This window comes from Anopheles arabiensis, chromosome 3, assembly GCF_016920715.1.
Source record: "Anopheles arabiensis isolate DONGOLA chromosome 3, AaraD3, whole genome shotgun sequence".
NCBI lineage: Eukaryota > Metazoa > Arthropoda > Insecta > Diptera > Culicidae > Anopheles > Anopheles arabiensis.
In genome coordinates, this window is record NC_053518.1 from 92,870,727 (window position 1) to 92,896,895 (window position 26,169).

A 26,169-nucleotide genomic window follows, 5' to 3' on the forward strand; every position below is an offset into this window, starting at 1 on the left:
CAAACTCTTAATTTGAGCAAATTTATTTAGCAAAATTCAAAGCATAGCGCCAGTGTTGCCAGTTGAAAACGCACCGTTGACATTGCTGTCAAACAACGACCACAACCGAATTTCAAATGAAAACATTCACCAAATTCTGGACTTTCCAGCAAAGTGCCTCGTTTGTTCGTTTATATTCTTTTTCTGCCCTTTTTACCGTCCCACAACGCAACATGGCTTTGCAGCGTGTGAAATTAGCTTTGATTGATCTCAGCGGAACGTTACACGTGGACGATCAACCTACCGTGGGAGCAGTGGAAGCGCTGAAAAGGTAAGAGGGCACATCGTTTATCAGATTTTCATCCTCAGTTCCTCATATTAACAGCTCTCTGCATTTCTCCGTAGGCTTCGACAGCATGGTGTACAAGTGAAATTCGTTACCAACACGACGAAGGAAAGTGTCGGCTCGCTGTACGATCGGTTACGTAAAATAGGATTCGAACTGCAGCGGGATGAGATTTACGGTTCGCTAGGAGCGGCGGCCGAGTACGTGAGGAGAAACAACCTCAACCCGTACTACCTGCTGACGGACGATGCCCGTACCGATATGCCACCGAACAATCCGGAACGTGCGCTCGACTCGGTCGTGGTTGGGCTGGCGCCGGAACGGTTCTGCTACGAGCATCTGAACGAAGCGTTCCGTGTGCTGCACCAGCGAAGCGTCAAGCAGGAAGTTCAGCTGGTGGCCGTACACGAAGGACGTTACTACAAAGCAAAGGATGGGATCGCACTCGGCCCTGGGTGCTTTGTGAAAGGGCTGGAGTATAGTACGGGCGTGCCGGCAGTGTGCATTGGCAAACCGAACGAATACTTTTTCCGCTCTGCCCTGCCGGATGGCATCGATGTGGCCGAGTGCGTCATGATCGGGGATGTATGTATCAGGTGGATTGGAAAAAGACTGAGAAAGTAATGCCATTTTCGCTATATTACAGGATCCGAATGATGATTGTCTCGGTGCGATGCGCATCGGAATGAAGGGCTATCTGGTGGAGACGGGGAAATATCAACCGGAAAAATACACCGACGAAGATCGCCCCGCGGTCAGTGGAATCTTCCCAACGTTCAGTGATGTGGTGCAGCACATTATCTCCAGTTCGACGGAACAGTAACTTTAGACGGAGCGGAGGAATTTATTGTAAGTCATAACCCTTAGTAGATTATTTATTGAAGCAATCTTGAAAAAAAGCATGAAGGCAGTGAATATTAGGCGAATTTACCAACCTAAAGAGACCTCCGAAACCATCCCGTCATATAGTCCTCAAATAGTTAATCCTAAAGAATTATTTTCCAAATAATTCCTTTTTATTCGACCAATCGATTCTCAAACAATGCATTCTTCATTGCCGCTGTGAAGGAAAGAGACCCTCGTTTAGTTTGCATTTTCTCGCAATGCCAGCTGCATCGGATCTCTATCGCTGCTCGACACGTGAACCGTAACACCGCCGTTCAGCCGCTTGCTTAGAATATCCTTGAACACGCTCAAATAGCCGCGCTCCGAGTTGCTGTGGCCAAGCAGCACCACACACGTACCATTGCTGGTCGCCTCCAGCACCTCGTGGTGCGACATTTCCCCCGTAATGTACATGTCGGCCTTCACGCCCTTCAGCACACTTGCGCCCGATCCGGCACAAACGGCGTACGTTTGCACCTTGCGGTTTTTGTCCCCGCTCGACGCAAAGCTCACCATGGCACAGTCCATTGCCGTGTGCTTTACAATCTGCTGAACGGCATCGCGTTCCGAAAGAGGTTCACCCTTCACTGTACACAGCCGACCAGCACCGTAAGCCGCGTTGATCGGATTCTCCAGGATCGGTCGCGAATCGGCATGGGGAAGCGAGTCCGCTAGCCAATCGTTCACCCCGTTGGTCACGTTGTCCCAGCTCGTGTGAGGGGAATAGATCGCTATATCGTGACGGATGCAATCGATCACAATGCGCTCCTTCCACGATGCTTGGGTGAGTCGCTTGAGCGGTGCAAAGATCGGCGGATGGTAGGAGATGATCATTTGAGCGCCGGTTTCCCTTGCCTCCGCTACTACCGCTTCCGTCAGATCGATCGTTAGAAGGATGTTGGTAATGGAACTAAGAGTAAAAAAGGATGCAAAATGTCAGATACAAGGGATTCTTTTTGCGTTCCATCTTACCTTTTATTATTCCTCGGCTCCACCAGTAAGCCTACATTGTCCCACTTCTCCGCCAGGTTTTCCGGTGCGAACTCGCTCAGCTTAGCGACGACCTCCGGAAGCGTTGCCATTGCACGTGTCTTGAGGGACTGTTGACAAAACTTCAAGATATTCCGATGGAAAAGGATAGTCGAGCAGGGTTTCAATAACATTCAACACGATTCTTAACAAATTAAATGGCAAAATTACTCTGTTACGCTCTGTAAATGCCGGTTGTGAGGAATGGAAATGCAATGTTTTTGTTTTTCTCCCCTATTTCTTCTCATGACATCTGTCATCAGACCGTGCAGGCGCAAGGTATATACAATATTCAAACACGAACGATTTCGTTAGGAGCTACATGATTCTAGTTTTAATTTTTCACCATTAAAAATCGTTCACCGCTCCCACACCGCATGACGCGTTAAAGCTAATTTTTCTTTATCTGCTTCGCTGGGTTGTTGCGCTTCTGGGGCGTCCACTTGAGGTACGCCGGGTCCACCATCAGCTTCGGCTTCTTAAACTGTGGCATCTGCAGATGCTCCTGGATCTGCTTCATCGTCACGCAAATCACGTGCTGGCCCTTCCAGTACTTGACCATGTTCATCGACTGTAGCGTGTAGATGATATCGTCCGGCGTGATGCCGGACAGCTCGCTCAGCTCCTTTATCGTCGTCGTCCGGTAGTCCTTGATCAGCTTCAGCAGCGTGTACGCCCAGTAGCTGCGATAGCTCAGCTTGCCCAGATCGGAGAGCGGCTTTTCCGGACTGCCGATCACTCCCTCCAGACGGGACAGTTCGTAACTGAACCCGATCAGCAGCTTGCCGTAGCCCTTGCGTTGGTAGGGCGGCAGTATGAGAATGCACGCGACATTGTTGCCCTCGGGCGATTCCTTCTCCTTGGAAAAGTACCCCACGATATGCTGCCCTTCGCGGTCGATCTCGCACAGCACGTAGAAGTAGAACGGGTCCACATCGTAGTAAAGCGTTTTGTGGTCGAGGAACAGCTTCGCCATCAGACAAAGCGTCTGGCAGTAGAACCGGTGGTCCTTGCCGTCGATTTCAAAGATGGACAGTGTGCCCTTCCGGTAAATCTCGCTGCCCGGCGGCTGCCGTCTCGTGCAGACGGCCTTGTGCTCCTTCAGCGTTTTGGCCAGCCGCATGTACCGCAGACAGTACTCGCACACGTACATCGTGCCGACTTTGCCGTACTCTTCCGGGTACGGCGAAAAGTACCACGTGTCGATCTCGTACTTCCCGATGCGCAGCTTGTCGATGTACTTCACCTTCGTGATCGCTTCGTGCTCCTTTTCCAGCGCCGCCGTGGTCGGGTCCATGTCGGCGTACGTTTTCTGCACGTGATTGATCTCATCGTGGCGTCGCTTCTGGTTGCGCGTAATCTTGCGATCCGTATCGCCACCGTCCAGGCTGGATGCGATGTGATCCGTCCCGCCCATCAGCAGCGTGCCGGCTTCCTTCGAGCCCGGCTTCAGCCCGCTGAAGCGATCCTTCGCATTGGCTGTGGTCGATCCGAGTGGACTTTTCCTCGCCGTCGCCCCTTCGCCGGACGCGTTCGGTGGAATGGACGTGCTGGTGGAGCGATCGGCGACACCGGTCGGACTGCCGCCCGGCATGCTTTCGCTCGATATTCGATCCCGCGTCACCCATTGATCTAGCCGCCGGTTGAGACCTTCGTAGTGGATGTAGTACTCCAGCTGCTTCGGATCCGAGGGATTCTGTCGCGATTGTATCAACTGTGCCAAATGCCACGAACCATCCTGCCGCTGTACCATGTACTCCTCTCCAATAACCAGCTCATCTTTGTTGCCCTACAAAAACAAACACAAAATCACAGTTTAGCTTTTGTACAGGAACAAGCTTTTCCGCTTGTTATGCTTACCTCCCCGCCACTGGCATCCGGCGAACCGGCCGCACTGGAACTTACTCCATCCGGCCCGGACTGCGTGTCGGAAGCGGGTTTATCTTTCGATTGTTTGGAACTAGCAGCAGCGGCAGCAGCAGTGCTGCCGTCTCCTGCATGTGTATTGCCGCTACCACCACCACCACCACCGCCCGTACCGCTTGACGGCGACGACGCCGCGTTCGTTTTGTTTTCCTTCTCGCTGTCCGCGTTGGCTCGCAGCGATTTTTGCGAAACCATGTTCGCGGAACGTACACTGGAATGCGTTTTCCACCGCTCGCGGGTTGAAAAATCGATAGAATGACGTGTTTTTCCGCACGAAAATGCCCTCGCCAAAAACTGCGACTCCGCTGCCGCTTGCTTGGGTATGAAAATGTCACTTGAGGGAAGTGTTGCCAGTCCCAGCTTTGTGTGTGGTTTTTGTTTGGGTTTTTGATGCGCTGCTCGAAAACTGCTCGAACGGGACGCTCGAATTAAAGTTCTAGAAATGGCCGGTGGGTGCGCTCAAAAGTTCGGTTGGTTTATTTTAGGAGATATTTATTTATTTTCTTTTACACAAATTATCTCGCAAATGGCTTTTGTTTTGTGTGGCACCAAATTTAAATCCTGATCTTTAGTGTCTGATCGATCTGATCGATTTTTATATGAATTAAATCTGCCATTATCCTTCTCATCCATCAGTGGAATTTAAAAAACAAGGTTATTGGATACCAGTTTGTGGCAAATTTCGCTCAAATCCTTGCTAATCACACCAAAATACTGTGTTCTATTATCAAGAAGAACTTGTAATCTTGACTTCACGTACATGCTTTGCAATAACACAATACTGCAGCTATTTGTTATTTTGCTTTTTGTTCTTTTTAAACTCCATTCATACTGAGCATAACACACGCAAAATGGGAGATAACTAATCTCTACTGGAACTGGTTTGCTTGTCGAACAAGCTCACACCTCTCGACCGAACAACAGCACGCTATCAGCACCCCCCGTCGTATCATGTAACGTTGAACGATAAAACAATCGCCCACCCAAACATTGCTTTCCCATCAACTGATTTGGTCGCCCAGAAGCTATAAAATGAATGCAATCCGCACCTATTGGTCCAGTGCCCCACTGTCGGGTTGTCGTTAAATTGGTGTCCTTCCCTTAGCAAAATGAAGCTTTTAGTGCGCCTAGCACCGATCCTGCTGCTAGCCCTAACCGGTCGCCCGGTAGCCGCCCAGCACGATCCCCACTTTGTCCGCGGCCACAGCACGATCGTGCATTTGTTCGAGTGGAAATGGAGCGACATTGCGGACGAGTGTGAGCGCTTCCTGGGGCCCAAAGGGTACGGCGGTGTGCAGCTGTCTCCAGTGAACGAGAACATCGTCATTCGACTGGCCGATGGATCCCGCCCGTGGTGGGAACGTTATCAGCCCATTTCCTTCAAGCTGGACACGCGATCGGGCTCGGAGGCTGAGTTTGCGGACATGTCGCGGCGCTGCAATGCGGCCGGCGTGCGTCTGTACGTGGACATCATCATCAACCACATGGGAGCGACGCAACCCGTCGAGCCGGCTATTGGTACGGGAAGTTCCACGGCCATTCCCTCGGACCGTCAGTTCCCGGCGGTACCGTTCGGATGGCCCGACTTTAACCCACCGTGTGCCATCAACGATTGGGGCAATGCGGAGCAGATCCGGAACTGCGAGCTGGTGGGACTGCACGATCTGAACCAGGCGGTGCCGTGGGTGCGTGACCGTGTCGTTGACTTCCTGAACCATCTGATCGAGCTCGGTGTGGCCGGATTCCGCGTGGATGCGGCCAAACACATGTGGCCCGCCGATCTGGCGGTGATCTTCGGACGGCTCAACAACCTCAACACTGCGTACGGGTTTGCGCCGGGATCGCGCGTATTCCTCGCGCAGGAAGTCATCGATATGGGGGCGCACGAAGCGGTTCGCAAGTTTGAGTACACGTTCCTCGGCACAGTGACGGAGTTTATGTTCTCGCACTATCTTGGTCGTGCCTTCGGTGGAAATGACGCGCTCCGCTGGCTGTCGAACTTTGGCGAAGCGTGGGGTCTGCTGGCGTCCCGCGAAGCGTTCGTGTTCGTGGACAATCACGACAACCAGCGCGGTGACTATGGTATTCTCACGTACAAACAGCCCAAACCGTACAAGATGGCCACTGCATTTGCGGCCGCGTATCCGTACGGCCAGCTGCGCATCATGAGCTCGTTCGCGTTCACCGACTTTGACCAGGGTCCGCCGTCCGATGCGCAGGGCAACCTGCTGTCGCCCATCATCAATCCGGACAAGACGTGCGGCGGCGGCTGGGTGTGCGAGCACCGGTGGCGCCAGATGTACAGCATGATCCACTTCCGCAACCTTGCCTGGGGTACGCCGCTGCAGCACTGGTGGGACAATGGCAACAATCAGATCGCGTTTGCCCGCGGCAACGTTGGCTTTGTGGCGTTCAACAACGAACCGTTCGACATGAACGTGATCTTGCAGACGGGGCTGCCGGCCGGTATCTACTGTGATGTGATTTCGGGTGCTCGCGAGGGTGAAACGTGCACCGGGCTGCAGGTGATTGTAGAGCCGAACGGGTTCGCCTCGATTTCTATCCGAGCCAACGCGGAGGACGGTGTGATTGCGATCCACAGTGAGGTAAGTGTGTGGGTGTGTTGCCGAATGAGGTCTGATGGCCGGGTGTGAAATCGAATCTATCTAACTAAACCACTTTCACGCTTCTCCAATTCTCTGTATCGTAGTCTCGGCTGTAAGGCTGTATTGATGGCAGTATGACGACGCTTTAGACGGGAATTTCCCACGACAGCTCCTCGTACGTGTCACAGTTGTACTGGAACCAACGGTCCGCGCAAAGCTTCGAGCAGAACAAGACACTAAGTACAAAATTTCGCGCATATTCCTTCCTGCAAATAAATACAATTGAAGAAGAAAACAAAAACAACTTGAAATTAATAAACGCGAACCTCCCAAGGTGGGTACAGAACGGTTGCAGATGATAAGATTGTGAAATTGTGAGCGATAAGAGACGAATCTACGGAGGCAATTGTTATCTACATTGGGTTGAGGTTGGTTGTGTTATTGGGGGGAACTTGATTCGTAGCGGGATTACCAATTCTCAATCGAACGAAGCGGTTTAGTAGATGGATGAGTTACTGTGTGAAGCACGTGCTCGATCGTTCCAAACTCGGTGGAGACGCATGGTGTCCCTTACAACCGCGAAGCTGCGCGTAGCGTTCACTCACCTCTTAACCAGCGCGACGACTGCTTCGATGAAAATTTCCTTCTCACATGGTACACTGGCACAGTAGGCTACCGGTCCTTGAAGCAAACGGATGGTAAGGCACTGTGGCAAACCAAGCCGCTCCAAAACGTCCAACCGTACTCGACACCGGGAAACCACGCGCAACGCTGTCGCTAGCAAAGAGTTTGGAGCAGTTCCCACCTTTTTACGGTCACTCACATACGCCAACTCCGACGGAAAGTTCAACAGATACGGAACCGCTTTACAAACGAGCTGTCGATAGCAGGAAGGGTTTCTGATTCGCTTCACCTTGTCCTCGAGCGCATCGTAATCGGGCGGCGCGAAGCGCTCCAGTGCCAGTGGACAGTGCGTTAGGCTGCGGTTGTTGCTGAACAGCAGTGCAAATGCGAGTGTGGTTGTGTTGGTGTAGAATGGGAGCTGAAACAAGTTGCAACGTTCCGCGGACACGTACGTCAACCGGGGCAGATTGAAGAGCCGCGTCGGTACGGACACCAGCCCGGGATTGTCGTCCATCAGGAGATCTTCCAGCGCGACGCACTGTGACAGCTGGATGGGAATGTTTGTGAGACGGTTTTTGCGAATTTCCAGCACCTCCAGCTTGCGTAGTTGGCCTAGTTCTGGAAAATAGCGGAAAAAGCGCTATAAGGCAATGGCAAATTGCGAACCAACAGAGCACAATGTGTACATACCAGCGGGCAGTTGATGAAGATAGTTTCCGTTCAGCAGCAGCTTGGTTAACTGCTTCAACCGTCCCACCGTGTGCGGCAACCGGTGAAGGGAATTCTCCGACAGATCGAGCGTTTCCAGACACTCGAAGCGGCCGATCTGGTTCGGCAGCGATTCGATCATATTGCCCGCGAGGCACAGAAACCGCAAATGGCACATCTCCACAAAGAACCAATCGGGCAGGGTGTGGATAAGATTTTCTTTCAGATAAATTTCGGAAATCTCCTCACTGCCCTGGCCGCGCAAACCCTCCGGGATGGAGCGATAATCGCGATAGCTTAGGTGCATAATGCTTCTGAAATCGCCTTCCATTGGTTTTACTTAATAAATTTTGTGTTGCAACAAATCAAACGATTGTGGAATGTTCACTACTTTGGTCCAACAAACAAACACAGCACACGTAACGATCGGTCTGCTCCTTCTTCGCTGTTGACGGTCGACTTTGCTTCGCGGTAGAGTAGAATAGACTGGCCATAAGATCGCGTCCGTGGGGGCGCTTAGCACATGCGCCAAATTTTTAAAAATAACGAAAAGGGAAAAATTAAAAACACAATTACATCAAAACAAAACCATCATCAGCCCCTCCCCCTCTTCATAACGTGCTGCGGTCAACTCGGCTGATGCAAGTGTGCACGATCAGTTGTGTTCTGCTCCCTTTCTCACTTTTTCTCCCTCTCTCTCTATCTCAACCAGTGCTTGCTGAGTGTGAGAAATCTTAACCCATACAGACACACCTGCGTCATGACGCACGATCCAATAGTATGGGGTGGCCGTCTAACCCCCTTTCACACTGCCCCTTTCACGAGATGAAAAACTAAAATAAAACCTACCCGAATGATGATTTGAACGCGAAAACGCATGGCGCAATTTTTGGTGGTACAAGGGAGGTCGGTCGGCCGAACGGGGTTTTAATGGTCAAGCCGGGAGTTATTTTTATCATGCACGAAATTACACAAACCGAGCACGATCGTGTGTCTATGCAACGTTGATCCCTGTGTATGTGCCATGTCCTTTATATCACAGCTGGTGATGTTTATTTTGTTGAGCATGAGTGGCTGTGGTGGTCTCGGCGCGCCTACTTGTGTGGACGGGAGAGCGAGTGAAGCATGAACATTCTGAACATAACCTTTACCAGCTGATGTCGGGACGGGCAGAACCAGTGGCATCATGCTGCATTATAGGTCAAGGATAGGCAGCCCGATGGGCGAAAGAGAGGGTGACAACCGTTCAGCACGTTTCGTGATTTATGAGGTTATTTATTTTCGATGCATCTCTGTGGGTCATACCGAGACAATGAGTTCAATGGGCTAATTGCTGAGCTCGTCAGCATTAACATCAAGACACACTTAGTGGACTAATTCGGCGTTGGCGGTGGTCATCATTTGTTAGCAACGTCATCAAATTCGAAACTGTTTGATGTGTTTCTTTTTCAATGTTTATTCAGTTTTATTGTGGCATTTTGTGTTTGTTTTTTTCTGCTGTTTTTTTTATATTAATTTATTTCCTACTGCAGTTACATCTGCAGCGTTTAAATTGCTTGCTTTTGTAGGCATGCAACTCATTTATTCATTATTGTTAATAGTTATATATCCTCTAGCAAGAATTACGTTCAACAACGTGCATTAAACAATGCGCTTTAATCGAGTGTTTTTAGGCGAGAGCGGGAGCATTGGGTGTGTTCCTTCTTCTAGAAAACAAAACAAAAAACAAAGAAAAACTGTCTAATGAATGCAGAAAGAATCTAAAAATTGATTATTTTGTATGTTGCGGCGAATAAAACAACAACAGCATGAGTTAGCGCCAGAAGAAGAGCGCTCATCCGACGATCCTTTCTTTTTTAACCCCCCACCTCCCCGTAACGGAAGTGCATTTTACTTTTCTTTTTTTTTTTAACCTTCTTCTTCTTCTTTTCGTGAAGCTCTGTTTATTAACAGTTAGCAGCTCTACGGTGAACGAACGCTGTAGGGGCGGGTTGAGTACGATTATAGTACGAGTGCCATAGTATACTAATTTACGAATAACCTTAACCGTATCGCCGTCTCGCGATTCGCAATTTGATATCGTTGTATCGGAAAGCTCACTCACACACACACACTCCTTCGACAGTGGGTGACGGTGTACTGTCGGGTGGATGTTTCCCCTTTGAGGATCATGTGCTGCTGTGTGTCTGCTGCTTTCCTTTTCTTTCTCCTACTATTAGTACCGTGTTTAACAACCTAATTGCATGATTATGAAAATCTTAGATCAAAACTTCTTACGAAATATCTCAGCATGAAGGAAAAAGGCAATGAGCGGTGTGTCACGTGTGAGTTTCGTGGGGGATGACAGGCTGCTCAGGTTATCATCGCGCGTAACGTGTATGTATAATGTGAGGATGATGAGCGTGTCGGCGGCTGGCTGCGTCATGTTAAGCCGATCCCTACATGATCGAGCAGCGCTTTGAGTCGGCCGCCCGATGCACCATTGTTGCGGATTTGTGTTCCCCGCTGGCATGGACTGCTGGTGCCTGTCGCTTGCTCTCATCCAGCCCGACCAACAGTGTCTGCGCCGTTTGTGCATCATTGGGCAGAGTTTTCGAGGCAGCATCAGCACCTTCTTGCTGGGTGGAGTTAAGCGGCGATCCCGGCTGGGAGCTGTTGGCGTCGTCAGACTGTGTGCGATCTAGCCTTCCTTGTCCATCGCTCATGTAGTCACTGTCCGTGTCCTCTCCCTCGAGATCGTACTCTTCATCTTCATCCCCCTCCGACTCGGACGTGATCGCTCCCCGAAGTCGTTCGCGGCGTTCGCGGCGCTGCAGCTGATGGAATCGCTCGAGACGCTGAATCAGCAGCGGATTGCTCGGCAGTACAAACAACTCCTCGGTTTCGTGCACTTCCAGCTTTCGCAACAGCCACGAACCTACCACCTGGGTCAGAGCGGACTGGCTCGATTCACCGCTGGCCGGTTGACTTTCGATTGAGCTCACCATGGAGGAGGTTTCGGGCGAGGCAACTCCACCGCACGGCGCCGGGCTCTGTAGACCTGAGTCGATGCTTTCGGTGTATCCGGCGCCGGAGACGCTGCCACGCTTGGGACGCGCGTCGTCACCCTCCGATCCAATGCCATCATCCGCCCCGTCGGCTTGCTCCTCCGTTTCGTCCTCTTCGAGTGTGGGCAATTTGGGGCTGCTGACGGAACTGATCGTCAGCTGTTTGGCAGCACTGGTAAGCACGTGCGTGTCGATCGTCAGCTGGACGTCCATTGTTTGGTTCTTTTCGACCGGGTGAGACAAAACTGCGCTGGACTCATCGAGATCATGGGGAACTATGGGTTCCTCTACACAATGATTAGTCAGTGGGATGTCAAGCTCGGTTGGCTGCTGTAAAATCTTAACATCTCCTTCGGCAACATGATTCAACAACTCTTCCACCACTTCAGGTTCCTGAGCAACCGATTTGGAGTCATTTTTGCTCTCCTCGATCACTCCTTCGGCGATAACTTCAACTTCTGGCTCCTGTTCCCTGGCTCCCAGTTGCTCGACGTCCACAGACATCGTTTGTTGGTGGTGCATTTCAGTCTCAGTCTCGTTTAGATTAGTTTTCTCCTCCACCGCAACGGCTAGCGAGGGGATGACTTTTTGAGCGATTACTTCCTCTACCTCCAACGCAACATTCTCTTCCGTGGGCGATACTTCGGCTGGCACACTATCGCTTTCCTTATCACAATACACGGCATCTGTAGTTGCAACCTCTGCAACCTCTTCAGCAACGCGACTAGCTCCCTCACATGATGCCGTACCTTGCTCCGGGCCGTCCGACGCAGAGGACGGTTGCTTCTCATTGCTGACTTCAACATTCTGTGTTGCCTCTTCATTGCTAGCTTTCGGCGTGATCGTCTCAGCACGTCCTGCCTTATCACCACTTCGTCCACGGCGGTGTCCCGCCGCCGAGGACGAAAAGTCTGGCTCGATTAGCTGAAATCCTTCCAGCGGTTGCTTGCTGAAGTTGCCCACCGACTTCCGGAGCTGCTGTCTTTTGTGCTTGTGTGTCTTTTTCTTACTCTTAGTTGGCTGCTCCCGGTTACCGTTCGCGTCCGGCACCGTGGAACATTCTACCGTAGTAGGCGCAGCTTGTGTCGGTGCAACTGGCTGCACTGTGTCGCCGTTCGTGTGTTTCGTGTTCGCGCGCTCTTCCGCAGCAGATTCCTTCTCCGCTCCAGGCGCAGTGACCGCATCCTGCTCCGGCAGCTCCGATGCAACACGCTTCTTCCGGCCATTCCGATCGATGGTGGTCCAGCACAGGTCGCTCTCGTGGGACACCGATGCAGCCGCTTTCGGGCGCGTGAGATCAATGTTCTGGGCGGCGAAGGCAAGCGTCGACTCGATCAAATCCTTCTTGCGGTTAGCTTTGCTGGACGTTGGCTTTCCACCAACTGGCACTGGAGATGGGTTTGGTGCTGTAGCTGACTCTGAAGTAACGGCAGCATGGGCAGCAGCAGGCACGGCCACTACTACTTTGGACGTAGATTTTGAAGCTTTTGGTGCTACTGGATGACGATTTCTCGCCACTGGTTGAGCGTTGCCTGGCTTGGTGCTGTGATGATCCACTTTGTCATTCGACGTGGTACAGACGGCTCCAATCTTGGTGGCGTTTGGAAGTGAGTTGGCCACCGGCAGTGCAGCAGGCTGGAACTCCTGCACGTCGGCATTTAGTTGATACGACTGAAGAGGCGCATCTTTAGAAGGAACTTGGCTTTCTGGCACACATTCGGTAGTCTCGCTACCGGTAGCGTTGGGTTCAAGCTGCAAGAAATGAGATATTGTATGTTAGATTAAACTCTACTTTTTGTGTGGTTTTGCTTCCTTCACATACCACCATTGCAGATGTGGCGTTTCCAACGTCATAAGAGTTACCGTTTATTGCCGGCATCTATAGAAAAAGCCACAAAGAAATAATTGCTTATTATATTGAATTGCACTACTGGGTTAGCTCCCATTCTCACCTCCTCAAAGGTACGGAACCGCTTTTTGCGCTTCTTAAAGCTCGGCTGATGTCCGTAGACCTCCTCATTTGTCATAGCGTACTCGCCACCGCAGTATAATGGTAAACCTAACACGGAGGACGAAGATAGAGTTAGAGTACTTTCCAAAACAACACTCTGAGGGTGTGCTTTCAACTTACCAGCATCATCATACATGCGGCACTGATCCATGAACCAGTTGGGATAGCAAAGCGAATTGTAGAACTGAGCGAAATCGTACCCATTCGTGTACGGGAAGAACCCATTCTCCGAGTAGTCCTGCGGCTCCTGCACGTCACACACTGCGCCAGCAGCAGTAGCAGCAGCAGCAGCATCAGCGGCCATCAGCTCCCCGGCCAGCTGTGGTTCGCCGTTCGGAATGATCTCTTCCGGCACCTGCTCCAGCGTGGGAAGGGCACCGTTCGCGTAGAACTGACCATCACCGGCGGTGTCACCGCACTCACCGTAAGCGCCAACGGCAGCTGTGTTGCTGTCGTACTGCGCCACAGCCTCAACATCACCGACCGGTGGCGCATGGTTCGGAGACGATCCATCCAGCAGATCAGTCGATTCGTTCGCGTTCGTTTCGTCCGTTGCATTGTCATTTGCGTAAAGCATCGAATCCGTCGTTTGGTCCCCGGCGGACGTCGTGTCTGTCGGCGGTGACGGTTGGCAGTTGTTGTAGTTCGGTGGGTAGATGTACGTCTGGCCACCGTTAAAGTACGAAAAGCCATTGTTGTCTACAGCAAAACCTGTCGGTGGGGAATAGATTGCGTTAGTAAACTTGGGATTTTTGGGAAGTGGACGAAAGATCCTCTTACCATTCATCACCAGTACGCCCGTCTCCGTGAAGTAGCCGCACGGAATGCAGGGGTAGGAATAGTCAATCAGCTGGCTGCCGTCGGCCGCATATGACCCACCGTACTCGGACGTGATGGATTCCGTCGTGGAAATGCTGTTGCTGCCTCCATTGCCCCCATCGCTGCCCTCGCTAGTGGTGGCCGCGATCGAGCTGGAGCCCGTGTTCGACGTACTGGCCGTCGCTACCGAAGGCTTCGGACGGGACAGGTAGCCCTTCTTGAAGAGCACGTCCTGTCGCGGGGTTGTTATTCGGGTGTACTCATCTGTTTTTTGTGGGGAAAGAAGATTAAGTTAAATCGTGTCTTATGGAGACGTTACTACCGCTTGTGCCTCCCCATACCGTCGTTAATCGTAGTTCCTCCTGTTTCTCCTCCCTCGCCGGAGGTCGTTCTGTTCGTGCTGGCCGAAGTTTGCTGCCGTCGTGGGTAGTGCTCGTAGTGCGACCGTTTGCCCGCGCCATAATATCCACCCCCATTACCATAGTAACCGTTACGGTGGTAATGGCCGCTGCGGCCATTGTTCGATCCGGAGGACGCCGCTCCTCCGCTCCAGCTGGTTCGCGAGTTGTTGTACGGAGGAGGTCGACGTCTATGGTAGGAACCGATGGGACGTCGTTCCGAGCCTGCCACACAGTCGCTGCCGGTGCTGGTGTCGGTTCGATTCCCACTTTGCTCCTGCACACGCTCATTTCCTTGCATTTCCTTCTGCTGATGCTGCTGCTGCTCTTCTATTATTACATCAGTTCTAGGTGCAAACTCTTTTCCGACCTTTGCAGCTAGACTAGTAGCGCCATTGTGCATTTTGTGCCTGTGTCCTGTGTCGGATGAAAAAAAAAGAACGTAAAGAATAATTAACACACATGCATTGTTGTTGATCGCCCCAGTGGTATTGACGTAGTCGCATTCAAGGTGACGTTTGAAACATTGCAGATATAAAACGTACAACTACACTACAATTGCGTCCCGTCCCGCCCGTTGCACACATTCTCAACGAACCACAAATTGTACAATTTTGGCAACGGAAAGCAGCGTAAAGCGTAACGCTATTTTTACCCTTGCTATGCCGTTTTTGAAGAGAACTGAAAGAAGCACACACACACAAAAACAAAAGCAAAATGTCCCACCAATGTGTGTCCGCGTGTTCGGAATCGGCATGGCGGGTGTGCGATGTGTCACGCGCCACGTTTTTGCTCGCTCGGTTCCCGCGCGCAGTCCTTGCGTCACCAAAAATAGTGTGTCTCTCGGTGCGCCGCCGCCACTCGATGTTCCCAATATCACTTCAGCCCCCAGGCCCCAGAACTTCCTCACCCGCACCGTTGCTGTTGTTGGCCGAAAGCGAAACTCATCGCAGCGAAATTGCAACTTACACACACCGCACACAACACTGCCCACTGCTGTTTGGCATGGCATGCTGATGCTGCTGCTGATACCGGGAGGAGAAAGAAAAGCGGGCGACCCAAGACACTGTGGGTTGCCGTTGACGACGGGCTGGCTCCTTTGCCAGAGGGAAGCCGCGGCAGCTACAACGCGCCATCATGTGACCGACCGATCGGTGAAGGTGTACTGGGCGCACAGAGCGGTGCTCGGTGCTTTGCAGTTGTTTGCGCGTTCGGCGGCGGCCGCCACGGCGGAGAACGGCCACATTTTGGTTACTTTGGCCGAGCTGGTGCGGGCGAGTGTAAACATATTTTTAAAGCCGTGAACACCACACGCGGGTGGGTTTATTTGCCAACTTTACATAATGCCAATGCGCGCGTGTGCATTTAGACAAACGGCCGAATGATGCAATTGATCGGTGAATTGAATCTTGTAAGAAGTTTGTTTTCTCCTAAACGATCGAGAAGTTTGCTGCTTCCTTTATTCGATCCATGTTCAGAAGTGAATTCCACTGTAAAAAGCAATAGAACTCATACATGTTGCAACAAAAAGCAAACCTATTTGACTATCGGGCCAGTGAAGAGCCACTGCTTATGTGCATATTCAATTTGTCGTGCAGGAGAGCTCACAGCAGCCCGGTCTCTTTTGGCCGGCGTTCAAAAATCCTTCCAATCGATTGCAAAAATACCGGCAGAAAAGCGCCACCAGAGCTCGCTTGTCCGGCTTGTGTATTCTGTACAAGGCGAAGTGGGAGGAAATCCCTCCCGAATGGCCAGACAAGAGGAAGAGGGGGGAGGGGAGGGAGCGGAGAAACAAAAAATAGACAAACTTCACAATCACGAGACACCTGACCCACATCGCCGCCAAACGGTCCACTTATGTAAGCTCGATGGAACGGAACGGAATGCGAGGTAATTAGCAGTTAAAAACGAGACGCAGAGAGAACACGACCCTTTCCCTGCCATTCTGGTCCAGGGTTGTTGAGGACGCCCCGATTATGATTGCAAGAACCATAGAAAAAAGATCCGAAAAGAATAAACGAATATGGGAGAAAACGTTTTGGGCTGATGTAACCGCTTGGTAGCGTGAAGCAACTCCCAACACTGGCCGTTTGTATGCGAGAAGAACCGAAGACCGAAAAAATGGGGAAAAAGACATGTCCGGGCGTTTATTTAATCAACACCGGGTCTGATTTGCCTACTCAACGGGGCTGGTAAGGTACGCTGCAGCTATCTTGCGAGGAAGTTCATTTGACTTACTTTTTTTCGCTTCTAGATAAGCATAACGCATGCTGATATGCACAAACCCTCGACCCGTGTGTGTCTGCTTGTCGCTTTAAGGAACTCCTTGTGTGAAGAAGAGGAAAGCAAATCCCAAGAAAATCACCATTGTACGAGGAAGTTACCGTTTGCTTGATGGATGGAAGAGTGCTTCAGGGGTTTCTCGCCATGGCGTCCCGTTCCCGTAAAGAGGCCTACCATATCTTATCATCGATAGGGCCCGACCGGCACCATGTGCTCTACCCGGTACATGTGCCTTTGGTGCCATCTGCACTCTTGAAATCAGGTGTGATGACTCCCGCTAGGCTTCAAACCATCGACCTTCGGTGCCTGGACACAGCCAGTGGACCCAGTGTGCTCTTGATTAGAAAGTGTATCATAATGAGCTCGGTGCATAAAGACGGACCCGATATTGACGAGGAAGTGGAGCACTATCGTCTCTAACGAAGAGCATTCGAAATGCGGTAGATAATTAGCAGCACAAACAAACCGCTGTAACGGACGAAGGAAGTGGCAGGCGCACTGGAAATAACGCGCAAGCCACAGCAAAAGGAAGATGCAAACCGAAGATTCCAGACGGTGTGGACTACTGTGCCTGCTTGGATTAACAGCATTTCTATTTGCGTGTTGGATCACTTCTCTCGCTACGATGGCGATGGAGATGGGAAGATGTCTTTAACTGTTCTGGGAGTTCGCTTCCACAACGAAGTGAGCCCTCCGTTCGTGTTTCAGAATTCAGTTAGCGCATAGTTGAATGCTCCAACATCTCCAAACTCTCCCTCGGGATCGCTAGAAGCATCTCCATCTTTGCGTCAAACACTTCAGAGCCACCGGCGTGTGCGCTAGCTGTCACGCAATTGTCGAAAACCATGTGATGTACACGCGGTACCACCGCCCCACCATCACCGACCGGGAGAGGACAGAAAGAAAGCAAACAACACAACAAAACAACGAAAACTCGCCATCAACTCGCTCGGTGCGTTATTTCTGGAAGCGACTGCGTGCGACATTCCTACGCGGCCAGAGGCGACATGCGACATGCGTTTTCGAGCAAACCGCTCGGAGGGAACCTCCCGGGGACATTTGATTCCTGTCAAAAAGCTGCGTACTGTCTGTGGCTACTCCTCCCGCTACACTTACCTTCTCCATGGTGCTGTTGCTGGTGATGGTGGACCTGCGTCTGTTCGCTATCCGAGCCGGTCGCATTCGAGGTTTTGGTGTTTGCGTTGGCCAGCGACAAGGACACCCATTTGGTCTTCCTTTTTGCACCCTTCGCCATCGCCTCACTGGGGACGACCCGAGGTGTCCTTCAAACTGGTGCCGGTGGGCTTGTTAGGGCTCTCGCTCTCGTTGCTTTTCCCCTTTCGATGGGTAACACGGGTCTTCTCGCACTGTTCTGGTGCTATCTTGAACGATGTGTGCTGTCGGCTTGCGGGTCGTGATCGGATAGAATCATTCAAAGCTCGATCGGAGGGTTTCGGTCTGAAATTGCTCGTACGGGAAAAGGGGGATCGGGGGGCATGTACACTATTGCACGGTTTTGGAGATGTTTTGGTACACCAGAGTTGGTGTTTCGGTGGAGTTATTGGTAGCGTTGATGGGTAGAGTTCGATAGGGATGGTCAGGCTAGCTTCTAGAACACTACTACTCTTTCTCTCTGGTTAACAAACAAACGCACACACTCACACACTCACATGTACACTCGAAACTAGTTATGATTCTGGAATGGAAGAGTAAAGACACAATGATATTCATACGAATATAAGCACGTATTCACAAGAAACACTAAAGCACAACCTCTACTAGGCACTAACTAGACTCGAGGATCTTCTCTAGATCATCGGATCTTTGGATAAGATCGTCTTTCACTTTACACCATGCACCAGTCCATCGTATTCCATGCTTTGTGGTCCAATGTTTGATTTCTCCAACCAATCAAATCGTGATCGTTTCCACCGACGTCTTAGATAATCAGTCACCGGGTGGTACATACGTGCGCCGTCTTCTTCGCTTCGAAGCACATAAATACACACAACTCTGCACAACGTTTCCTACACCACAAAAATCTCGCATCCTTGGGCAATTCGCGTCCGGCAATCGGGCAACTGGCGGTTGTTTTCGTCACTTTTCTTTCTTTCGCCACTTTGCAGGCCGCGGGGAAAAAGAATACTCTCTCACAAGACGCCCCCCTCCCTTCCTGTCACTACCTCACTGCTCTCTCCCGCACTAGTTCATGGTTCTATTTGTAGTTTCTTTCCGATGGGAGGGATGTTTCCCTTCCCATTCCTATGTGTGATCGCACGATCGCCGATGCTGCCTGCTACCGATCGACTCATCTCGCACACACGCGGAATCACACCAAAAAAGAGTCTCTCAAGCCGATCGTGAACCAAAGTTTCACGTTGGAGCGCATGTGAGACCAACAAGACCTCTATCTGTCTTGCCTCTGTCTGTCTGTATGTGACTTGTTGTGTGTGGTTGTGTATGTGTGCTTGCTCTAACACGGCTAGTAATACATATCTTAAAATGTCGCTATCTGTACAGCGGCTGCACCCGCGCTGTACGCCTCAAGCAACCGCCGCGACACTCTCTTAAGCCCGTCGATAACGATGGATGCGCGCGGCAGCGCACCTTTCAGGGCTCCTTCCCTTGCGCCGTTCTCGCGTTGCATAATCAGAGCAGAGTGGGCGCTCCCTCCCCCTCCCCCCTTCCTAACGACGGATCATGAGGATGATAATGATGATGACAGCTCCGCAAACTCACGTGCTTTTTGGTTGGTTGCGCGAACCTAGAACGCGGATGAGCTGTGTTCAGTTCATTCAAACAGCATCACCATGAGCACAACTACATGAAGTATATCACAGCTACATTGTTTGTTTGGCCTCGAGTGAGTGAGCGAAGGGAAGAGAAGCGGTGACATTCTTCACCGATCGCGCAGCTACAACTACTCTCGATCGCCGGGAATGCTCACCGTCCTCTCGGGTGCAACTCGCTGCAAGTGCATGGGATTGCCAAAAATGTGCACTTAGAGGGTTTGCCACTCGCCCAAGAAAACCGTTTTCTTCGTTTTGAAGCAAGCTGCAGTGGTGCATACGGGCAAGACGGCATGACGAGGAACGCATTTGCTGCCTGTATACGTGTGTGTGTGTGTGTGCAATTGCGAAATGTGTTCTCTTTGTGATTGGGTGTTTTTTTTTTTCTTTTCTTACACACACACACACTCGGGGTTGGGATAAATTAAGCAATCAATTCCTCGCCATCCTTCTAGCTCGTTCCGCTGGCTTTTTTCGTTGTTCGTGCTTTTTTTGTTGCAATGAACAGAGGATTGGAGCAATGTGGGTGCAAGGTAAGATCAGCCGATGTTTGCAATCGATGTTCGACTTCCTGTTCGCTCACAAGGGATATCCCTCTATAAGGTACGGTGGGAAAAGTAGGCTTGCTTCGACCAGTTGGTGCAGTTGGTTCGCAGCACGATTTACACTTCTTTTTTTGTCGGTGAATTTTGTCGTACGGTGCAATAAAAAGAAACCCGTGTACGTTAAAACCTTCAAGAAAGTTCTTTTGCGCTGTAACACTTTTAATGCGTTTTCTTCTCCGCCGCGAGTGCCGGATTGAAAATAATCCAAGTATGTAACGGTAACGACAAACTGACGAATGACAAAACACGCATTTTCTCCGGCTCCGGTAACCGTGTTGATGGGTGTGCGTGTTTGTGTGAGTAAATCGAAGAAAAACATTGGCCACCGTATGGAAAGCTACCACTACCACTACTACTACTACTACGATGAATGGGAAAATTCCACTCCCAACCGCCCTCCCATCATCTCAAAGGCCGGGAAAGTCAATGTGCTCGCTCAAGAACGACACGGAAAGAGCGATAGAGAGCAAACTGCTAGCCAAATGAGCATATGCATATGTGTGTGTGTGTTTGTGACTGTGTGTGAGAAAGAGCAGACAAGCGGGTGAGATAGAAAGAGAGAGAAAAAGGGGCGAGAATGTGTTATGCACGAGATCAGCTGTTATGTAATAACGGGTCGGGAAAATGCATTCTCCCCCAACCCTCCCCTCGCTCTCCTTCCGCACTCTCTCCGCACAGTTTTCTCTCATACGACCACCACTAACACAATGGTGTGGGCAATGGTCGCTCGCACACGCCACCAAACGTTCTATCAAAGTAAGGGGGCTTTTCCACTGGAAGTAGCACCACCCGGGGGGAAATGTGCCAGAACAATCTAACCTCAGCGCCACACCAAAAGGGAATGGAAAAACACTGGCTCGCTGCCGCCGTGGGGCTGCGTTTTGTACCTCTCTTCGCTTGCTCTGCTAATTTACATCCTACCGCAGCAAACGTTCGATTTGCTCGCACCATTACACGACATTGCAAAACGGACGGAAAACAAACAACCCTCCGACCACCACCACTAATCACTTATCAACTGTACAACAATGTAATACCGCGTGCTAAACGCGCTTTAAATGCAGTTGCAGCAGGAATTGCAGCAGGTCGATTTTTTTTAAACATTTCACACACATCTTTGGCAATCGCTTCTCTTCCGGCGCGGATTATGAGTTTTCAGTCGGTCAAATGTGATTGCAACATCGCAGCAAGCAAATCCTCTCCCCGGCACAACAAAAGCGCCCATCGCATCAGGCGGGGAGTGGAAGACCATTTTGCCCAGACCTTTGTACCACCATCTTTAATGCTGGTGATGGTGCTGGGGATAGTGGAGCCGGGGCAGCAGGAAGCTTGTTTTCTGATCAGTATCGGTGATTTCAATCAGCCCTCCCGCCCGGTCTGGGCTCTCGGCAATAGGCCGCACAGATGAGCGAAATGCCGTATAAACAAGTCCTCCCAGTACCTCCCCACAGAAAGGGGGAGCATTTTGCGGAAGTGAGTGGGGTGAAAATAAGGAAAATGAGGAAAACATCCCGGTGTCTCAGGTATTTCACAAAGTTGGAAAATCGATTGCTTCATTCCGTTTGCCGTTCGTTCTCCCATTTCCTGATGCACGAGTCCGGGAGGATGGAAATTAGTATCCCCCTCCTTCATCGTCGTGTTCTCGCACGTCTTGAATGTTCTTCCAACTAATGTGTGGCACCGAAAGTCACATTTTGGGTTACACAATCACTACGGCAAAGGTGACATAAACCGCGAGCACACGACCGCTAGAGAGCCGGCAGTTTTCTTCGCATTTTCACAACCGTTCACACTGCCGCTGCTAGACTTTCGGCCGCCGTCTCTAGTTGGTAGTGTTTTCAACATTTTCCACCAATGCTTGAACAGTCGAACACGAACACCAAAAACACACACACAATTTAGCAGTTTTAACCCAACGGTCAAAATAATATCACGAGACAAAGCACACTGCCTCTTCCGGCACTTTTGCGTTTTGCGAAGGATACGGTATCGATGCTGCTTCTGCTGTCTGTATTATGGTTCCAAATACCGTGCCTGCTCTATCGCTTAGCTACCGAGAAAACACGTCCGATACCTTCATGACATTAGATGACTCTGGCGCGAGAGTCGCAGCCGTTTCTAGCGCGTGCTCTCCTACCTCGCCGTATGTTATCTAACGTGCATGCGAACGTGAGCCGCACACCATCGCACACGCGGCGAGGCGAGCAAATCATCGAGCGACTCGGCTATGAGTGTGTTTGTGTGCGTGTGTGTGTGTGTGTGGTACAAACTGGTAGTTGGCGAAGAATTTCTTCGGAATACTTATTCTTTCGTCATTTTTAGCGCTGTTTAAGGCTGTAGTGGTATGTTTAAGTACTTCCTTCTTTCTTAGATTCTCTACCTGATTTCACTAGAAAGTTTTTTTGTGAATAATTATTGAGAAATGTCCTTCAATTGAAAAATGAAATAAAGATAAGATCCTCTATTAACTTGTTTTTTGCAATTAAAATAGCTTTTACGTGTGTTTTAAGTGAACAGAGATACATTGGTGTGATTTAACAAAAAGAACATAAAAATACGCAATAAATCCCTTTCAAAATGTGTTTTAAATGTAAAAAGGATTGTTAAAATTCAAATTTAGAACACTCGCGTGAGAATTATTTCTCACTATAGAGCGAAAGCACACCGTCCCCTGTGCGCACCTTGGTTGAATTGTGAACTGTCACCTGCCTGTCAAATGGGTGCACAACGAAAACAGAGAACCAAAAAGGACCCAAAATCCCACGATCCCTCGCACGCGATTGCTCTGCTGCTGATTCAGAAACACCGCCCAACCTTCCTACAAAATGGACAAGGAAGTCGCCGTGCTGCAGCGTAAACTCGAAGCGGAGCTGAAAAACTTCAAGGACACGCAGCGAGGTAAGCTATCTGGGGGTTGAATCTGGGGAGGAATGCACCATGTGCTCGTAGCCGGGCCGTCCGCCACTGACCGCCAGCACCATTTCGTTTCCTTTTATAGAGTTCTCGAAACTTGTGCAAACGCAGCAGCAGCTCGATGGGCAGTACTTCGAAAACAAGAGCATTCTGGAGGAGCTGCAAATGCTGAAGCCAACCAACACGGTAAGCAATTACGGAGTGCTTCGCGAACCGATTCGTTTTCAACCAGATGGTTCCCCTTTTCTTTCCAACCCTCCCACACACGACGGCGGCCGCTTGCAGGTGTACAAACTGTACGGCCCGGTGCTGGTGAAGCAGGATCTCGAGGAGAGCAAGCAAAACGTCGGCAAGCGCATCGAGTACATCACGAAGGAGCTGAAGCGGTGCGGGGAGAACATTACGCAGCTGGAAGCGAAACAGGACAAGTACCGTGCGAACCTGCAGAAGCTGCAGATGCAGTACCAGAGCCAGATGGCGATAGCAAAGCAGTAGTGTCGTACGACCGTTGCTGATATCAGATATCATCCAGCACGCTAACCATTGCAATCATTTTCCGGAATAAATCGTGCACGCACCATCTTCTAGCTTGAGCTATCGAACCAGCTCTTTTTTCCTCGTTAATTTGTTAGGTCGCGTAAACAAAGGCTCGAGGCGCGATGTGGGTCATATATTGATTTAACTTTGCAGAAAGAAGGTCACGTGCGCAGGAGGAGTTCGTCTTTCGTGCATTTTGCATCCATGTGGGGGTCGCTTTTGTTGCGGATACTAATAAAACTTCCACTGAATCATTGAAAAAGTGAAAAATCGCGTTTCTCCCATCCCGCACCGGCATTTGTTTACATCGCTATAGCGTGATGTGTGCGTGCGTGTGTGTATGTGTGATGACATTTCTTCGCACATCAGCTGAGCGGTGGTGGTGGTGTTAGTCGAGTAAACAAGATGAAATGCGTTATCAAACTTCAACTCTGTTAAATAATCGCGTCCACGCAGTTGTAATGTGCCTTCTCCGCCGGGATGGAGGTGAATCCGCTCAGCATTATTCTGGTAAAGTCCGACAGCAAGGGTGATCGGTTGCTGTTCCGCTACCCGTACACGCTGCCGCAACAGTTCCAAACGTCGGTCACGCCAGCCCGCAAGACGCCCTACTCGCTGATCCACACGGGCGACGACATACTGCAGCATGCGCCACCTTCCAACATTTGTTTTGGTTTGTTATGAGCAGATTTTCCGAAGCTTTTTCTTGTGTTTAATGCTGCCCTCCTTTCCATCCCACCGCAGACCAGCTGTACGGCATCTCGGACAAAGATCTGGCGACACTGTTTGCCGTCAAGTCGGAGCTGTGCAATCAAAAGTTCGAGCTGAAGGTGAACGACGTTCGGTTCGTCTCGCATCCGACGCTGCTGCGGAGCGACCCGGGCTCGGACCAAAAGTCTTCCGACATTCAGATCAACGTCGTGTTTGCGCTGCACGCCCAGGCCAGCTCGTCCGTGGTGAAGAGCTACTACGAGCTGAGCAAGCGGATCGGCATCGCGCTGATCTACGAAGAGCGTCGCGATGGTTACTTCTCGCGGGAGATCAAAACGATGGTTGCTGTGATGGACGAGAACAGTGCGTTGCAAGAGCAGGAACAGCCGACCGGAGCGACCGGAACGGGCGGTTCGGTTGGGACGGGCAGTGGTACGGGGCCGGCCGGTACGAGCGGCCAAACGGTGGTGACGTGTGCAACGGCGGCTGGCATTGCGGTCGGTGTGTTTGACACGATACTGAAAAACACCACGCTGGCGCAATTCATTAAAACGGTACCAAGAACCATGGTGTGTTCGCGCTGATAGACACTAATTTCCCATTTTGCTTTTCCAGATCTATCACGACCTGTGCACGACGGGTTTGCTGAACGTTACCATGAACCAAACCGTCACGCTGAGCTTCTGCCTGCCCCAAAAGGCGCACCAGTTCCACAAGAAAGGCATGGCCGTGGAACCGGAAACGATCGACCGGTGTCTGGAGTCGCTCAAACCCTACCACGGCATGCTGCTGCTCGTCGATCCGTCCGAGCTGTTCGACTGTGTGCCACCGTCCGGTGCGAACATGCTGCTGCAGCTGATCGAGGTGTACAATCCGCTGAAAAGTCTGCAAAACATGGCATCGGACGCCGAGCTGCTGATCGATCACGTGTACCAGCTCGTGGGGCATCTGGTGTACTGGGCCAAGGCGACAATCATCTACCCGCTGTGCGAGACGAACGTGTACGTGATTGCGCCCGACGCACAGCTCAACATTCACTCGAATCTTTCGGACAAGTTTGCGACCAAATTCCCCGGCATGTCGCTGTTTGAGGTGATCAGCGACTTTTCGCTGCCCACCTCGATCGGGCACCTTACGACCCCGTTGCAACATCCGGCACGGCAAGGCCGGCTGGCCCAGATGGTGCTGTGGATGCTGCAGCACCATCTGCTGATGCAGCTCCACACGTACGTACAGTTTGTGGCCAATCTGGATGGGATTGAGGAGGACGAGTTTGGCGGAGCGGCGGCAGGACGATGCGGCTCGGACCGGGCGCATGCACTGCACGCCCTGTACGGCAGCTCGGCACCGAGCGCATCGTCCAGCCAGCCGTTGGCCGTGCCTACCGGCGGAAACAGGAAGCATTCGCTCAGCGAAGATCGTTACTCCGACAGTCTGTCCGCGCTGCTAACGACGGCCGCCTCCGTTACCTCCAATACGCGACCTTCGTCTGCGAGCCACCGGTCCAACATTAGCCACTCGAGCGTGGGCGGCCTGCAGACGGCTTCCAGCACGGACAACGACGAAAGTATCGCCTCGATCGACGACGACGACAAGCTGAAACGGTTGCTTGCGGCCTTTCCCGAGCCCGACCGGAAGGCGGTGGCGCGCATCCCGGCTGCCTCGAACCCGGAAGACCTGGCGCTGATGGTGCGCTTGTGGAAGGCCGGCTACTTCAAGGGCGAGCATCATTTGGAGGAGATAATGTACTTTGAAAATTTGCGCCGCTCGCAGCTGCTGCAGCTGGTGGACAAGTTTCGCGAGGTATTGATCATCTACGAAACGGAGGATCCGGCGATCGCCAGTCTGTACTCCGACCAGCCGGCCGAGTAGGGCAGGAGTAAGTAAGGGAGCGCGGCAATAGCAGCAGAAGATGTAACAAAGAGGCAAACGACAATTTTTTTTATCAAAATG

At 51.2% G+C, this 26,169-nt stretch overlaps 8 protein-coding genes across 15 annotated transcripts; 4 read left to right on the forward strand and 4 right to left on the reverse strand.

Moving 5' to 3' along the window:
• Nucleotides 1-86: 86 nt before the first annotated feature.
• LOC120900395 (haloacid dehalogenase-like hydrolase domain-containing protein 2) lies at nt 87-22,641 on the forward strand. 2 transcript variants are annotated; one of them, XM_040307318.1, is made up of 4 exons: nt 87-310; nt 385-910; nt 972-1,174; nt 22,547-22,641. In XM_040307318.1, the coding sequence occupies exons 1-3, from the start codon at nt 117-119 to the stop codon at nt 1,146-1,148; spliced, it is 897 nt and encodes a 298-aa protein (XP_040163252.1). In that variant the 5' UTR covers nt 87-116; the 3' UTR covers nt 1,149-1,174; nt 22,547-22,641. The 2 variants fall into 2 exon arrangements, with proteins under 2 accessions (XP_040163252.1, XP_040163251.1); XM_040307317.1 differs by lacking the exon at nt 22,547-22,641 and having other exon boundaries at nt 972-1,240.
• On the reverse strand, nt 1,320-2,478 carry LOC120900394 (NIF3-like protein 1). The gene is made up of 2 exons (XM_040307316.1): nt 2,183-2,478; nt 1,320-2,120 (listed from the first exon to the last, which is right to left on the reverse strand). Exons 1-2 carry the CDS (start codon nt 2,371-2,373, stop codon nt 1,409-1,411), a joined length of 903 nt encoding a protein of 300 aa, XP_040163250.1. The 5' UTR covers nt 2,374-2,478; the 3' UTR covers nt 1,320-1,408.
• On the reverse strand, nt 2,546-4,483 carry LOC120900390 (histone acetyltransferase KAT8-like). Its single transcript, XM_040307311.1, has 2 exons — nt 4,100-4,483; nt 2,546-4,028 (listed from the first exon to the last, which is right to left on the reverse strand). The coding sequence occupies exons 1-2, from the start codon at nt 4,358-4,360 to the stop codon at nt 2,631-2,633; spliced, it is 1,659 nt and encodes a 552-aa protein (XP_040163245.1). The 5' UTR covers nt 4,361-4,483; the 3' UTR covers nt 2,546-2,630.
• On the forward strand, nt 4,510-7,114 carry LOC120900391 (alpha-amylase A-like). The gene is made up of 2 exons (XM_040307313.1): nt 4,510-6,771; nt 6,876-7,114. Exons 1-2 carry the CDS (start codon nt 5,275-5,277, stop codon nt 6,885-6,887), a joined length of 1,509 nt encoding a protein of 502 aa, XP_040163247.1. The 5' UTR covers nt 4,510-5,274; the 3' UTR covers nt 6,888-7,114.
• Nucleotides 4,923-8,693, reverse strand: LOC120900392 (leucine-rich repeat-containing protein 1). The gene is made up of 3 exons (XM_040307314.1): nt 8,086-8,693; nt 7,377-8,013; nt 4,923-7,037 (listed from the first exon to the last, which is right to left on the reverse strand). Exons 1-3 carry the CDS (start codon nt 8,432-8,434, stop codon nt 6,917-6,919), a joined length of 1,107 nt encoding a protein of 368 aa, XP_040163248.1. The 5' UTR covers nt 8,435-8,693; the 3' UTR covers nt 4,923-6,916.
• LOC120900386 lies at nt 9,591-22,213 on the reverse strand. Of its 7 annotated transcripts, none has more exons than XM_040307305.1 (8): nt 22,130-22,213; nt 17,778-18,357; nt 14,322-14,795; nt 13,942-14,244; nt 13,282-13,872; nt 13,103-13,209; nt 12,973-13,029; nt 9,591-12,902 (listed from the first exon to the last, which is right to left on the reverse strand). In XM_040307305.1, exons 2-8 carry the CDS (start codon nt 17,914-17,916, stop codon nt 10,542-10,544), a joined length of 4,032 nt encoding a protein of 1,343 aa, XP_040163239.1. In that variant the 5' UTR covers nt 17,917-18,357; nt 22,130-22,213; the 3' UTR covers nt 9,591-10,541. The 7 variants fall into 7 exon arrangements, with proteins under 7 accessions (XP_040163239.1, XP_040163237.1, XP_040163235.1 ...); XM_040307303.1 differs by having other exon boundaries at nt 22,110-22,145; XM_040307301.1 differs by having other exon boundaries at nt 22,085-22,145.
• Nucleotides 22,642-22,768: 127 nt separating the features above from the next.
• LOC120900396 (probable prefoldin subunit 6) lies at nt 22,769-23,570 on the forward strand. The gene is made up of 3 exons (XM_040307319.1): nt 22,769-22,953; nt 23,054-23,154; nt 23,254-23,570. Exons 1-3 carry the CDS (start codon nt 22,881-22,883, stop codon nt 23,461-23,463), a joined length of 384 nt encoding a protein of 127 aa, XP_040163253.1. The 5' UTR covers nt 22,769-22,880; the 3' UTR covers nt 23,464-23,570.
• Nucleotides 23,571-23,860: 290 nt separating this feature from the next.
• On the forward strand, nt 23,861-26,167 carry LOC120900389 (GATOR complex protein NPRL3). Its single transcript, XM_040307310.1, has 3 exons — nt 23,861-24,178; nt 24,250-24,770; nt 24,832-26,167. The coding sequence occupies exons 1-3, from the start codon at nt 23,986-23,988 to the stop codon at nt 26,086-26,088; spliced, it is 1,971 nt and encodes a 656-aa protein (XP_040163244.1). The 5' UTR covers nt 23,861-23,985; the 3' UTR covers nt 26,089-26,167.
• The last annotated feature ends 2 nt before the right edge of the window (nt 26,168-26,169 follow it).

Bases quoted from the DNA above. Each gene is read 5' to 3' on its own strand.
- LOC120900386 (XM_040307305.1), bottom strand. From the start codon at position 17,916: ATGGCGAAGGGTGCAAAAAGGAAGACCAAATGGGTGTCCTTGTCGCTG. The intron at 14,245-14,321 runs GTATGGGGAGGC...CACAAAAAACAG, and splicing joins AGGAACTACGATTAACGACG to ATGAGTACACCCGAATAACA. The intron at 12,903-12,972 runs GTATGTGAAGGA...CATTTCTTGCAG, and splicing joins ACGCCACATCTGCAATGGTG to CTTGAACCCAACGCTACCGG.
- LOC120900394 (XM_040307316.1), bottom strand. From the start codon at position 2,373: ATGTTATTGAAACCCTGCTCGACTATCCTTTTCCATCGGAATATCTTG. The intron at 2,121-2,182 runs GTAAGATGGAAC...TTTTACTCTTAG, and splicing joins GAGCCGAGGAATAATAAAAG to TTCCATTACCAACATCCTTC.
- LOC120900391 (XM_040307313.1), top strand. From the start codon at position 5,275: ATGAAGCTTTTAGTGCGCCTAGCACCGATCCTGCTGCTAGCCCTAACC.
- LOC120900396 (XM_040307319.1), top strand. From the start codon at position 22,881: ATGGACAAGGAAGTCGCCGTGCTGCAGCGTAAACTCGAAGCGGAGCTG. The intron at 22,954-23,053 runs GTAAGCTATCTG...TTCCTTTTATAG, and splicing joins CTTCAAGGACACGCAGCGAG to AGTTCTCGAAACTTGTGCAA. The intron at 23,155-23,253 runs GTAAGCAATTAC...GGCCGCTTGCAG, and splicing joins TGCTGAAGCCAACCAACACG to GTGTACAAACTGTACGGCCC.
- LOC120900390 (XM_040307311.1), bottom strand. From the start codon at position 4,360: ATGGTTTCGCAAAAATCGCTGCGAGCCAACGCGGACAGCGAGAAGGAA. The intron at 4,029-4,099 runs GTAAGCATAACA...TTGTTTTTGTAG, and splicing joins CGGATGCCAGTGGCGGGGAG to GGCAACAAAGATGAGCTGGT.
- LOC120900392 (XM_040307314.1), bottom strand. From the start codon at position 8,434: ATGGAAGGCGATTTCAGAAGCATTATGCACCTAAGCTATCGCGATTAT. The intron at 8,014-8,085 runs GTATGTACACAT...GCTATTTTCCAG, and splicing joins TCTTCATCAACTGCCCGCTG to AACTAGGCCAACTACGCAAG. The intron at 7,038-7,376 runs GTGAGTGAACGC...ATTTATTTGCAG, and splicing joins GTCGTCGCGCTGGTTAAGAG to GAAGGAATATGCGCGAAATT.
- LOC120900389 (XM_040307310.1), top strand. From the start codon at position 23,986: ATGGAGGTGAATCCGCTCAGCATTATTCTGGTAAAGTCCGACAGCAAG. The intron at 24,179-24,249 runs GTTTGTTATGAG...ATCCCACCGCAG, and splicing joins ACCTTCCAACATTTGTTTTG to ACCAGCTGTACGGCATCTCG. The intron at 24,771-24,831 runs GTACCAAGAACC...TTGCTTTTCCAG, and splicing joins TGGCGCAATTCATTAAAACG to ATCTATCACGACCTGTGCAC.
- LOC120900395 (XM_040307318.1), top strand. From the start codon at position 117: ATGAAAACATTCACCAAATTCTGGACTTTCCAGCAAAGTGCCTCGTTT. The intron at 311-384 runs GTAAGAGGGCAC...ATTTCTCCGTAG, and splicing joins GCAGTGGAAGCGCTGAAAAG to GCTTCGACAGCATGGTGTAC. The intron at 911-971 runs GTATGTATCAGG...GCTATATTACAG, and splicing joins AGTGCGTCATGATCGGGGAT to GATCCGAATGATGATTGTCT.